The sequence below is a fragment of the Nerophis lumbriciformis genome, linkage group LG20 (genome assembly GCF_033978685.3).
Source record: "Nerophis lumbriciformis linkage group LG20, RoL_Nlum_v2.1, whole genome shotgun sequence".
NCBI lineage: Eukaryota > Metazoa > Chordata > Actinopteri > Syngnathiformes > Syngnathidae > Nerophis > Nerophis lumbriciformis.
In genome coordinates this window covers 6,252,920-6,265,000 of record NC_084567.2, presented here as the reverse complement: position 1 = coordinate 6,265,000, position 12,081 = coordinate 6,252,920, and the positions used below count along the sequence as shown (strand labels likewise).

The following is a 12,081-nucleotide window of genomic DNA, read 5'->3' as shown; positions in this document are numbered from 1 at the left end:
AATAATGATATATTATTGGGCACTTGTCTATATGCTGCTGCATCTTTGTGCCATTTTTGACATAGCTCTTTGCACAGTATTTGCAAATGTACACAGCTTTTCTGCCTACATTGGTTGGGGTGAAATGTCTCCACACATCATACGTGGCATTATTCTGTTTGTATTTATTTATTCTTGTAAACCACAAATGCAATGCCACGCACAGATATAAATAGTCAGCTAAACAATTGGAGTAGTCTTTAAAAATATTTTACTGATGGACAAATGAATAGAAATAGGCTAGATCAGTGGTTCTTAAAGGGGAACATTCTCACAATTTCAGAAGGGTTAAAACCATTAAAAATCAGTTCCCAGTGGCTTATTATTTATTATTATTATTTTTTTCAAAATTTTACCCATCACGCAATATCCCTAAAAAAAGCTTCAAAGTGCCTGATTTTAACCATCGTTATATACACCCGTCCATTTTCCTGTGACGTCACATAGTGATGCCAATACAAACAAACATGGCGGATGGACAGCAAGGTATAGCGACATTAGCTCGGATTCAGACTCGGATTTCAGCGGCTTAAGCGAAATTGAAGAAGAAACTGAAGCTATTGAGCCATATTGGTTTGAACCGTATGCAAGCGAAAACGACACGACAGCCAGCGACACGGGAGAAAGCGAGGACGAATTCGGCGATCGCCTTCTAACCAACGATTGGTATGTGATTGTTTTTAAGTGTTGGAATGTTTTTAAGCTAAATTATTGGTAAACACAGTTTATGTATAATAATTTACGTAAAACTGCGAGTAATGAATAAAGTTTTCATCAATTAATATATTCTGTAGACATACCCTCATCCGCTCTCTTTTCCTGAAAGCTGATCTGTCCAGTTTTGGAGTTGATGTCAGCAGGCCAGGGAAGCTAGGGTCGATATTCTTCTCTTGATCATCTTCGGTGGCTTAAGGGACGGTAGAAGCGGTGTGAGCCAAGACATCCAGGGGGTTTAGCTCGCTCGTCTGCGGGAACAAACTGCCGCCATTGCTTGCCGTGCTACCGAGGCCCTTTGTCCCTGAATTGCTCACACACTCCGGCAGATTCAATGGGGGTCTGGCGGCAGATTTCTTTGACTTTATCGTTGGAAATGCATCTGCTTTGAGTGTCGCAGGATATCCACACATTCTTGCCATCTCTGTCGTAGCATAGCTTTCGTCGCTAAAGTGTGCGGAACAAACGACTGACCATTTTCGTCGGCTTTCCCCACACCCTCGTATTTTGAACAACATTCGTCCAATTTCTTGCCACTTTCGCATCTTTGGGTCACTGGTGCAACTTGAATCTGTCCCTGTTCGTGTTGTTACACCCCCCGATAACACCGACAAGGCATGATGTCTCCAAGGTACGGAAAACAGTCGAAAAACGGAAAATAACAGAGCTGATTTGATTCGGTGTTTGTACCGGTAATGTGTTTGAGAAAATGGCGGATTGCTTCCCGATGTGACGTCACGTTGTGACGTCATCGCTCCGAGAGCGAATAATAGAAAGGCGTTTAATTTGCCAAAATTCACCCATTTAGAGTTCGGAAATCGGTTAAAAAAATATATGGTCTTTTTTTCTGCAACACACCCGACTAATCGTTTAAATAAAAACTTCTTCCTATCGGCGTATTATGGATACGGCAACAACAGAAGTCACACTGATTTGCAGGTGTGTAATTTGTTGTGAGTTCATGCACTGTGTTGGTATTGTTCTTTGAACAAGGTGATGTTCATGCACGGTTCATTTTGTGCGCCAGTAAAAAAACATATAACTTTGTCATGAATTTGAAAAAATATATATGTATATATATTTTACTAAAGAAGGGTTCGGTAAGTGCGCATATGAAACTGGTGGGGTTCGATACCTCCAACAAGGTTAAGAACCACTGGGCTAGATCAGGGGTCGGCAACCCGCGGCTCCGGAGCCGCATGCGGCTCTTTGATCACTATGATGCGGCTCAGCAGCTTACTTGCTGAACTCCCCAATTTTCCCGTGAGACTTCCGGATTTCAGTGCCTCTCGCAGAAAACTCCCGGGATTAATATTCACCGATTTTCACCCTTACAGCTATAATAAGGGCGTGCCATGATGGTACAACATTTGGCGCCCTCTACAACCTGTATTAACAGCGTGCCAGCCCAACATTTGTTATACAATATACATCTTCTGCTTGAACACGTATGTGACAGCAAGGCATACTTGCTCAACAAGCACACAGGTTACACTGACGGTGACCATATAAAACAACTTTAACACTCTTACTAATAATGCGCCACACTTTGAACCAAAACCAAACAAGAATGACAAACACATTTCGGGAGAACATCTGCACCTTAACACAACATAAACACAACAGAATAAATACCCAGAATCCCATGCAGCCCTGACTCTTCCGGGCTACATTATACACCCCTGCTACCACCATACCCCGCCCCCACCCCAACCCTGCTCCCTCACACATCAACCATCACAATAATTAATACTTTAATTTGAATAATATATGACTAACTTTGTGGCTCTCCCACCCATACGGAAACTCAGTGTTATTGTTGTCAACTGTCACCCTTGCCTATTTATTCATTTTTAATCACCTCCCTTATGCTGTGGTAATAACCAGAATGCACATAATTAGATCCTATCATAGAGTGTTGCTATCCTTCAAGCTCCTGATGTTATGTCAGTGTTTTACACTGCCTATATGAACTTAACATGCTTATAGTTTGTTCAACACGGACAGGAAAAAGCCATCTCTAATGTTAAATGGTCACTGAATGAGTACCGTATTTTCCGCACCATAAGGCGCCCTGGGTTAAAAGCCGTGCCTTCAATGAACAGCATATTTCAAAACTTTGTCCACCTATAAGCCGCCCGGTGTTGTAAGTCGCATCTAACTGCGCTAAAGGAATGTCAAAAAAACAGTCAGATAGGTCAGTCAAACTTTAATAATATATTAAAAACCAGCGTTCTAACAACTCTGTTCACTCCCAAAATGTACGCAAATGTGCAATCACAAACATACGTATATCAACATGGACAGAGCTGCGTGAAAAAAGCCACCCGGCCTCTTCGCGTAAACTTAAACTTACCTTAACCACTCGCTCATCTTTTCTTCATCCATCCCTTCGAGTTAGCTTTTATGATGACGCCGGCTGGAAAGGTCTCTTTTGGCAAGGTCTTCCTTTTGAATATCACCATGGGTGGAAGTTTCTGGCCATTAGCATGGCAAGCTAGAACCACAGTGAAGGATGACTTCTCATTCCCTGTGGTGCGAATATTCACCGTACGTGCTCCCGTTGAATCCACAGTGCGGTTCACAGGAATATCAGTTGCTGTGAAATAGTAATCCGTGTGCGGATGGAGAGATTGCGTCTTTTCATGAACCGGATCCCTGACGCTTAGTAGGAGCCATTTTGTGGTCTTTACAGATGTAAACACACAAAGGAAATGAAACGTACGGTATATCCGCGCGCTTTTTCTTCTTCTACGCAGGCGGGTGGTTGCTTACAGTAGAAGAAAAAGCGCTTCCTGTTCTATGGGGGCGGGTGCTTACCTTGGCGGTTGCTTGCGTAGAAGAAGAAGCGCTTCCTGTTCTACCGGGAAAAAAGATGGCGGCTGTTTACCGAAGTTGCGAGATCGAAACTTTATGAAAATGAATCGTAATATTAATCCATATATAAAGCGCACCGGGTTAAAAGCTGCACTGTCAGCTTTTGAGTAAATTTGTGGTTTTTAGGTGCGGCTAATAGTGCGGAATATACGGTACCTGTTGCTGTTTGCTAACACTGAACTAAGGTACCGATGGTAAAAGACATGTTTATATTTAACTCCTGTTGCGTTTGGACCAGTTGTTCCTCCCAGGGAATTCAAGTTTTTGGTCGTCGCTCCCAAGCTCTTTACGACACTTAAAGCTGAGTAAAAGAACCACCAGAGACAGAATAGGTATTTTGTAATATATTTTCAAAGCTTTGCAAATATGATGAGACCAGTCCAGCATAGAACATTCAATTGCGCAGCTAAGATGGTCTGATCTAAAATATGGAAACCTTCTATTCTATAAAGTCTCTCTCCCTCCCACCCTCGCTGTCTTGTCTTTCCAGCCCAAACACATGCCCACTGTCCTCCGCACCTGGACACAAGAAGAGATAAAAGAAGGAGTATCTCTCTTTCTTACATTCCATATTCAAGGTTAGCACACAGTATTTGCAGACAACCAAAAGATCACAATTGGAAGAAAAACACTAGCTGTTTTGTAATATGATTATGAAAATAAAGAAGTAACACTTAAATACGGATATATGTAAATATCTGCCTCCGACACTCCCTACTAACTCAGTTCTTCATTTAGTAACTTGCCGCTAGCATGATTTATGTCAGTTATGTCTTACCTTTACTTTGGCGATTACTGCTACACCACATTGGACATATTAGACCAGTGGTTCTTAACCTGGGTTCGATCGAACCCTAGGGGTTCGGCCAGTCGGCCTCAGGGGTTCGACGGGGGTCAAAACACACCCGACTCATCGTGTAAATACAAACTTCTCCCTTTCGGCGTGTTACGGATACGGCAACAGCTGACTGGTTTGCAGGTATGTAATTTGTTGTGAGTTTATGCACTGTGTTGGTTTTGTTGTTTGAACAAGGTGATGTTCATGCACGCTTCATTTTGTGCACCAGTAAAAAAAACATGGTAACACTTTAGTATGGGGAACATATTCACCATTAATTAGTTGCTTATTAACATGCAAATTAGTAACATAATGGGTCTTAACTAGTTATTATTAAGTACTTATTAATGCCTTATTCGGCATAGCGTTATTATAACCCTAACCCTCTAACCCTGGCCCGAACCCTAACCCTAACCAAATAACTCTAAATTAAGTCTTTGTTACTTAGAATATGTTCCCCTAGTGCAGGGGTCGGCAACCCAAAATGTTGAAAGATTTACATTGAATTAAGAGGACTTAAAGGAAACTAAATGACCTCAAATCTAGCTACAAATGAGGCATAATGATGCAATATGTACATATCGCTAGCCTAAATAGCATGTTAGCATCGATTAGCTTGCAGTCATGCAGTGACCAAATATGTCTGATTAGCACTCTACACATGTCAATAACATCGACAAAACTCACCTTTGTGCATTCATGCACAAAGTTAAAATTTGGTGGACAAAATGAGACAGATAAAGGATAAAACACGTCCTAGGAAGTCGGAGAAAGTTATATATGTAAACAAACTAAGATGAGTTCAAGGACCGCCAAAATTAGTAGGACAAAACGGCGCTCGCCAAATACTCGAATCAGTGAAGCATGTTTAATATAAACAGTGTGATTTATAACAATTAGGGAGGTTTGTGTCATGTTTGTCCTTCTACAGAAAACATACTAAAACAAAAAAAAAAATTTTTCCCCCTCAACTTTTTTCATTTTTCATACATTTTTTAAAAAGCTCCAGAGAGCCACTAGGGCGGCGCTAAAGAACCGCATGCGGCTCTAGAGCCGCGGGTTGCCGACCCCCCGCCCTAGTGTCCAAAAAACTCTAAATACAGTCTTTGTTACTTAGAATATGTTCCCCCTACTAAAGTGTTACCAAAAACATGTAATAACTTTGTCTTGAATTTGAAAAAAAAGGAGGGTTGGGTGAATGTGCATATGAAACTGGTGGGGTTTGGTACCTCCAACAAGGTTAAGAACCACTGAATTAGACCCTTTATACGCAACTTTCTTTTTGCGGGTTTTGCAAATGTGTGAACCATCAATGTCATTTTATAAGTAACCAAAATGTTCCCAAACTGCAGACTTTATCTTTTTTTTTTGAGTGGGATCAGTTCTCTTTTTTTGTCCTGCTGCCATATTAAGCTAAGGTAACATACGAGTGTGTCTCTGGATAGGTGCGTATAAGCACAGCTGGTGTAAGTTTGTTTCATTCTGTGCAGGTTGTGCAGAAAACACTAGCATGTAATCAAATTTTTATTTAGATTTTGACTTCTCGTGTTCATAAAAATACTATAATCAAAAAAGGCAATTAATGGGCCGCCCAACGTGCATATAAATTCCTGAGCTTGTAACAGAGAAAACGAATGAGTGAGCATATAGGTAAACATAAGACCATGTCTATTTGAAAATTTGGGGTCTAACCATGGTTGCTAGTTTTTATTTGACACAGAATCAGAAGTACTTTATTAATCCCTGAGGGGAAATTGAGATTTTCAGCACAGTCCCATTCAAGATCAGACAAACGTTACAGGGAGACAGAACAGGACCGCTGACGGGTCTGCCGACTTCCGGCGCCCTTTACAAAAAATGGTGAGAAACAGGTAAACGCTGGGGAGGGGGCAGAGTAAAAAAATATTCAGTCCAAGGCTGGACTCCTGGGAAGGGGGGTCCAGACTAGGGATGTCCCGATCCGATACCGATATTATTTTTTCACTTCCGATCCGATACCGATACTGACCGATACCGATACTGACCGATACTGGCCTATCCGAGCATGTCCAGGGTGTACCCCGCCTTCCGCCCGATTGTAGCTGAGATAGGCTCCAGCGCCCCCCGTGACCCCAAAGGGAATAAGCGGTAGAAAATGGATGGATGGATGGATGGATGGGTTGGTAACAAGAAACTGACCTGTTTATTCAAGGATAAACACAAAATAGACAAAATTATACATGACAAACAGAAATGACATCATTGAACTAGGGCTGGGCGATATGGCCTTTTTTTAATATTGCGATATTTTAAGGCCATATTGTGATACACATTATATATCTCGATATTTTGCCTTAGCCTTGAATGAACACTTGATGCATATAATCACAGCAGTATGATGATTCTATGTGTTTTGATTGATTGATTGAGACTTTTATTAGTAGGTTGCACAGTGAAGTACATATTCCGTACAATTGACCACTAAATGGTAACACCCCAATAAGTTTTTCAACTTGTTTAAGTCGGGGTCCACTTAAATTGATTCATGATACAGATATATACTATCAGATATATACTATCATCATAATACAGTCATCACACAAGATAATCACATTGAATTATTTACATTATTTACAATCCAGGGTGTGGAGGGGGGCGCCGGATGTAAGTGTCAAAAAGACAGCCAAAAGAGTTTGATATGAGAATAAATCTAAAGTTAAAATATAGGGTAGAAATGCACCCATTTGCAGGAAATGTAGTCTTGATTTTCAAAATGTTCTTTCAAGGCTTGCATGTCAACATTAAAACATTCTTCTTCATACTACATTAATATATGCTACTTTTAAACTTTCATGCAGAGAAGGAAATCACAACTAAAAAAATCACAAATTTTTTCATACGGTGTTGATGTGGAAATTTTTGCCTCGGCATTTTGATGGTGTGGACGTGTGGCACCGAATGGAGATAAGCGTCTCGACAGACGTTACAATATTTGAACAATGATGACGAAAACTGTTTTCTCTGTCGTGTCCGTGTCGTATCGAAAATTGTTGTGCGCTTATTTTTTTATTTGATTTTGTGCGTGGCATAGATTTGCCGTGCGCAGAGGACGCTTGAGCAGTGCGAGTGCGCAATTGCGCAGGCGCGCACCTTAGAGGAAACGTTGATCACACGGCTGCGCTAGCATCACAGCTAACGTTAGCCATGCTGCTACCTCTCTGCTGGGAGAGGACGTATACGTATGTGACATATGACGTGACAGTATGTGACGTATGACGTGACAGTATGTGACGTGTGTAAGAAGCTGCGCTCGCTGTCTGTGAGAGGGAGACACAGGAAAGAGTGAGAAGAGCCTGTCGTGTAATGCCAGCAGCTAAAAGCAACTGCGTGAGAATTCACAGACATGTGGATGTGTTGAAGGTGTGCTGGAAAATGCGGAACGGAAATTGGGGTGCAGCAGAAAAGTGGAATGTATTATTTAAATCGGTGCGGTGGAAAACACGGACCGGAGTTGGTTTTTTTTAAACTGGATCTGGATCGGCATTTTCCCATGTCTTGCCGATACGCATTTTTTGGCAAATATCGGCGGCCGATCCGATCCAAATATCGGATCGGGACATCCCTAGTCCAGACTGAGGCCAAGGAAAAAAACCTTATAGCCATAGAACATGTAAACATGTTACATAGAATCAACAAAACTTGCAACTAGAGATGTCTGATAATATCGGACTGCTGATATTATCCGCCGATAAATGCTTTAAAATGTAATATCGGAAATGATCGGTATCGGTTTCAATAAGTAAAATGTATGACTATTTAAAACGCCGCTGTGTACACGGACGTAGGGAGAAGTACAGAGCGCCAATAAACCTTAAAGGCACTGCCTTTGCGTGCCGGCGCAGTCACATAATATCTACGGCTTGTCACACACACAAGTGAATGCAATGCATACTTGGTAAACAGCCATACAGGTCACACTGAGGGTGGCCGTATAAACAACTGTTACAAATATGCGCCACACTGTGAACCCACACCAAACAAGAATGGCAAACACATTTCGGGAGAACATCCGCAACGTAACACAACATATACACAACAGAACAAATACCCAGAACCCCTTGCAGCACTAACTCTTCCGGGACGCTACAATATACACCCCCCCCCTCCCACCTCAACCCCGCCACCCGCCCACCTCAACCTCCTCATGCTCTCTCAGGGAGAGCATGTCCCAAATTCCAAGCTGCTGTTTTGAGGCATGTTAAAAAAAATAATGCACTTTGTGAGACTTCAATAATAAATATGGCAGTGCCATGTTGGCATTTTTTTCCATAACTTGAGTTGATTTATTTTGGAAAACCTTGTTACATTGTTTAATGCATCCAGCGGGGCATCACAACAAAATTAGGCATAATAATGTGTTAATTCCACGACTGTATATATCGGTGTCGGTTGATATCGGAATCGGTAATTAAGAGTTGGACAATATTAAAATATCGGATATCGGCAAAAATCCATTATCGGACATCTCTACTTGCAACAGAGGAGAGGGTATGGGAGCTACGGAGGCCGGCGGCTGCTGTATAAGCGCTACTCAGTCATCAAGCAGCGCTTTTACGCCTAATCAAAAACCACTAAACTCAACAAAAAAACTAAAGCCATATTATTTCCGCATTAACGTAGCCTCGGACAGAATCAGAGAACTGGCCAATAAAACGGAATCTGCTGTTAAACAGTATATTACAGAAATTGATATAAATGTGAGGCAAATGCTGTCTTTGTGAAAAGAAGGAACATTTGTTTGGGAAATTAATGTTTTCAGACTCCTTAGTCATCCCCGAAACACTCAACTTCTAAGCTAAACAAAGTGGAGACGACCACTTGAAAACAGCGACTAAACTACGAAGCTAAAGCTAGCAAGAACAATGCATTCACACACAAAACATCTCATCTGCTTGTGTTGTTGTGAACGACATCATCAATGTACAATCGGAGTACAAACAGGACAGCAGTCACACATTAGGAGGCTCTCTTTTTTTTAAATTAGAAAACCACTTACTTAAAATGCTGGTCAAAATTGTCCAAAATGTATTGCGCCAATAAATTAGAGGATTTTTGCATTTAATTAAAGAACATTTGTAGGTTTAGATTAGGGGATTGTTGTTGTGACTTTGCATGGCCCTTGAGACACTTGTGATTAAGTGCTGTATAAATACATTTGGATTGATTGATTGATTTGATCAAATCTTATTAATGAAAAAAGTAGGATAAAGCACGCACTCTATGTTGGTGAAGTAAATGAAAAGGTAAAAAAACGGAAATTCAAAAAAATTACAACGGAAAAACTGAATTGTATTGTTTTTTTCATATTGCTATTGTTATTCAAATGTATTGTTGTTACCGCTATTATTGTAGTTGTTGTAATTTTAAAATATATTTAAAGTTGAGTTTTGGTGATACTGTACAATAAATACTCATGTTTTCAAATGAATGAATACTCGGGTTTTCAATTATAATTTTAATATAAATCAGAATAATCGTACTTAATATTTTTTGCCATAATTATCCAATGTTAGGCTGAGTAGGCAAGGACTTCACAATACAATATTCATCACGATACAATAGTCTATTGCGATATTCTACAACAGTGAATCTCAAGCTGTGGTACGCGGGCTCTATCTAGTGGCACGCCAAAGAATCACTTAATTAAACACGTTTTTTTCCCTATATTCAAACACAATGTTACTGTTCAAATAATATTTAATATACTTGATTAACAAAAGCCCCTGCATGTTTCTAATGAATGTTCAGGCCTACTTTGCTACTGTATTTTAAAGGGGAACATTATCACAATTTCAGAAGGGTTAAAACCATTAAAAATCAGTTCCCAGTGGCTTATTTTATTTTTCAAAGTTTTTTTTTTAATTTTACCCATCACGCAATATCCCTAAAAAAAAGCTTCAAAGTGCCTGATTTTAACGATCGTTGATTTTACACCCGTCCATTTTCCTGTGACGTCACATAGTGAAGCCAACACAAACAAACATGGCGCATAGAACAGCAAGCTATAGCGACATTAGCTCGGATTCAGACTCGGATTTCAGCGGCTTAAGCGATTAAACAGATTACGCATGTATTGAAACGGATGGTTGTAGTGTGGAGGCAGGTAGCGAAAACGAAATTGAAGAAGAAACTGAAGCTATTGAGCCATGTCGGTTTGAACCGTATGCAAGCGAAACCGACGAAAACGACACAACAGCCAGCGATACGGGAGAAAGCGAGGACGAATTCGGCGATCGCCTTCTAAACAACGATTGGTATGTGTTTGTTTGGCATTAAAGGAAACTAACAACTATGAACTAAGTTTGCAGCATATGAAATACATTTGGCAACAACATGCACTTTGAGAGTGCAGACAGCCCAATTTTCATCAATTAATATATTCTGTAGACATACCCTCTGTCCAGTTTTGGAGTTGATGTCAGCAGGCCAGGGAAGCTAGGGTCGATATTCTTCTCTTGATCATCTTCGGTGGCATAAAGGACGGTGTGAGCCAAGACATCCAGGGGGTTTAGCTCGCTCGTCTGCGGGAACAAACTGCCGCCATTGCTTGCCGTGCTACCGAGGTCCTTTGTCCCTGAATTGCTCACACACTCCGGCAGATTCAATGGGGGTCTGGCGGCAGATTTCTTTGACTTTATCGTTGGAAATGCATCTGCTTTGAGTGTCGCAGGATATCCACACATTCTTGCCATCTCTGTCGTAGCATAGCTTTCGTCGGTAAAGTGTGCGGAACAAACGTCCAATTTCTTGCCACTTTCACATCTTTGGGCCACTGGTGCAACTTGAATCCGTCCCTGTTCGTGTTGTTACACCCTCCGACAACACACCGACGAGGCAGGATGTCTCCAAGGTACGGAAAACAGTCGAAAAAACGGAAAATAACAGAGCTAATTTGACTCGGTGTTTGAGAAAATGGCGGATTGCTTCCCGATGCGACACCACGTTGTGACGTCATCGCTCCGAGAGCGAATAATAGAAAGGCGTTTAATTCACCGAAATTCACCCATTTAGAGTTCGGAAATCGGTTAAAAAAATATATGGTCTTTTTGCTGCAACATCAAGGTATATATTGACGCTTACATAGGTCTGGTGATAATGTTCCCCTTTAATATTGGTCATTATGGTGGTACATGGGGAGCCAAGTTTTTTTCTGATGTGGTACTTTGTGAAAGAAATTTGATAACAACTATTCTACAAAGTTCATTCAGAAATGTAAAATACAGCCTAAAGTACAAGTTGTACATATGTACACTAGTAATAATTCATTGGTCAAACTGTGTCTCAAAACTATGTCATTCAAGTGATCTATTTCAATTCATTGCATTTGTACAGAAAGTGGATCAAATCTCTTGCAACTTAAATGTAAAAAATGTCCTAACTTTCCACCTCTTCCAAAAAGGTTTTATATCGCTGAAAAAAGTTGATATATTTCCATTTAGATTTTTTTTCTCCACAGCCAGTTTGTAGTATCCTAATATCCATCGAAACAGATGATTTCCCTTTTCTGTTATTCTAGCTTCACTTGTCAGAGTCTAAGAAAACTCTTGTGGATGTACTACCAGTCTGTGGTTAGG

The 12,081-nt window shown here is 40.7% G+C and overlaps 1 protein-coding gene across 5 annotated transcripts in view; it reads left to right on the top strand.

Annotated features, from left to right (window-relative positions):
* The window catches only part of LOC133619274 (uncharacterized), a 75,920-nt gene that overhangs the window by 39,791 nt on the left and 24,048 nt on the right, over positions 1-12,081 (top strand). The window contains exon 1 of one of the 5 annotated variants that reach the window (XM_061980224.1): positions 4,125-4,208. The exons of the other annotated variants lie outside the window; for them this stretch is intronic. Within the exon in view, the coding sequence (XP_061836208.1) occupies positions 4,130-4,208 (79 nt within the window). The 5' untranslated portion in view covers positions 4,125-4,129. Of the gene's footprint in view, positions 1-4,124; positions 4,209-12,081 lie in introns of those variants that run through there. 5 annotated transcript variants of the gene reach the window in all.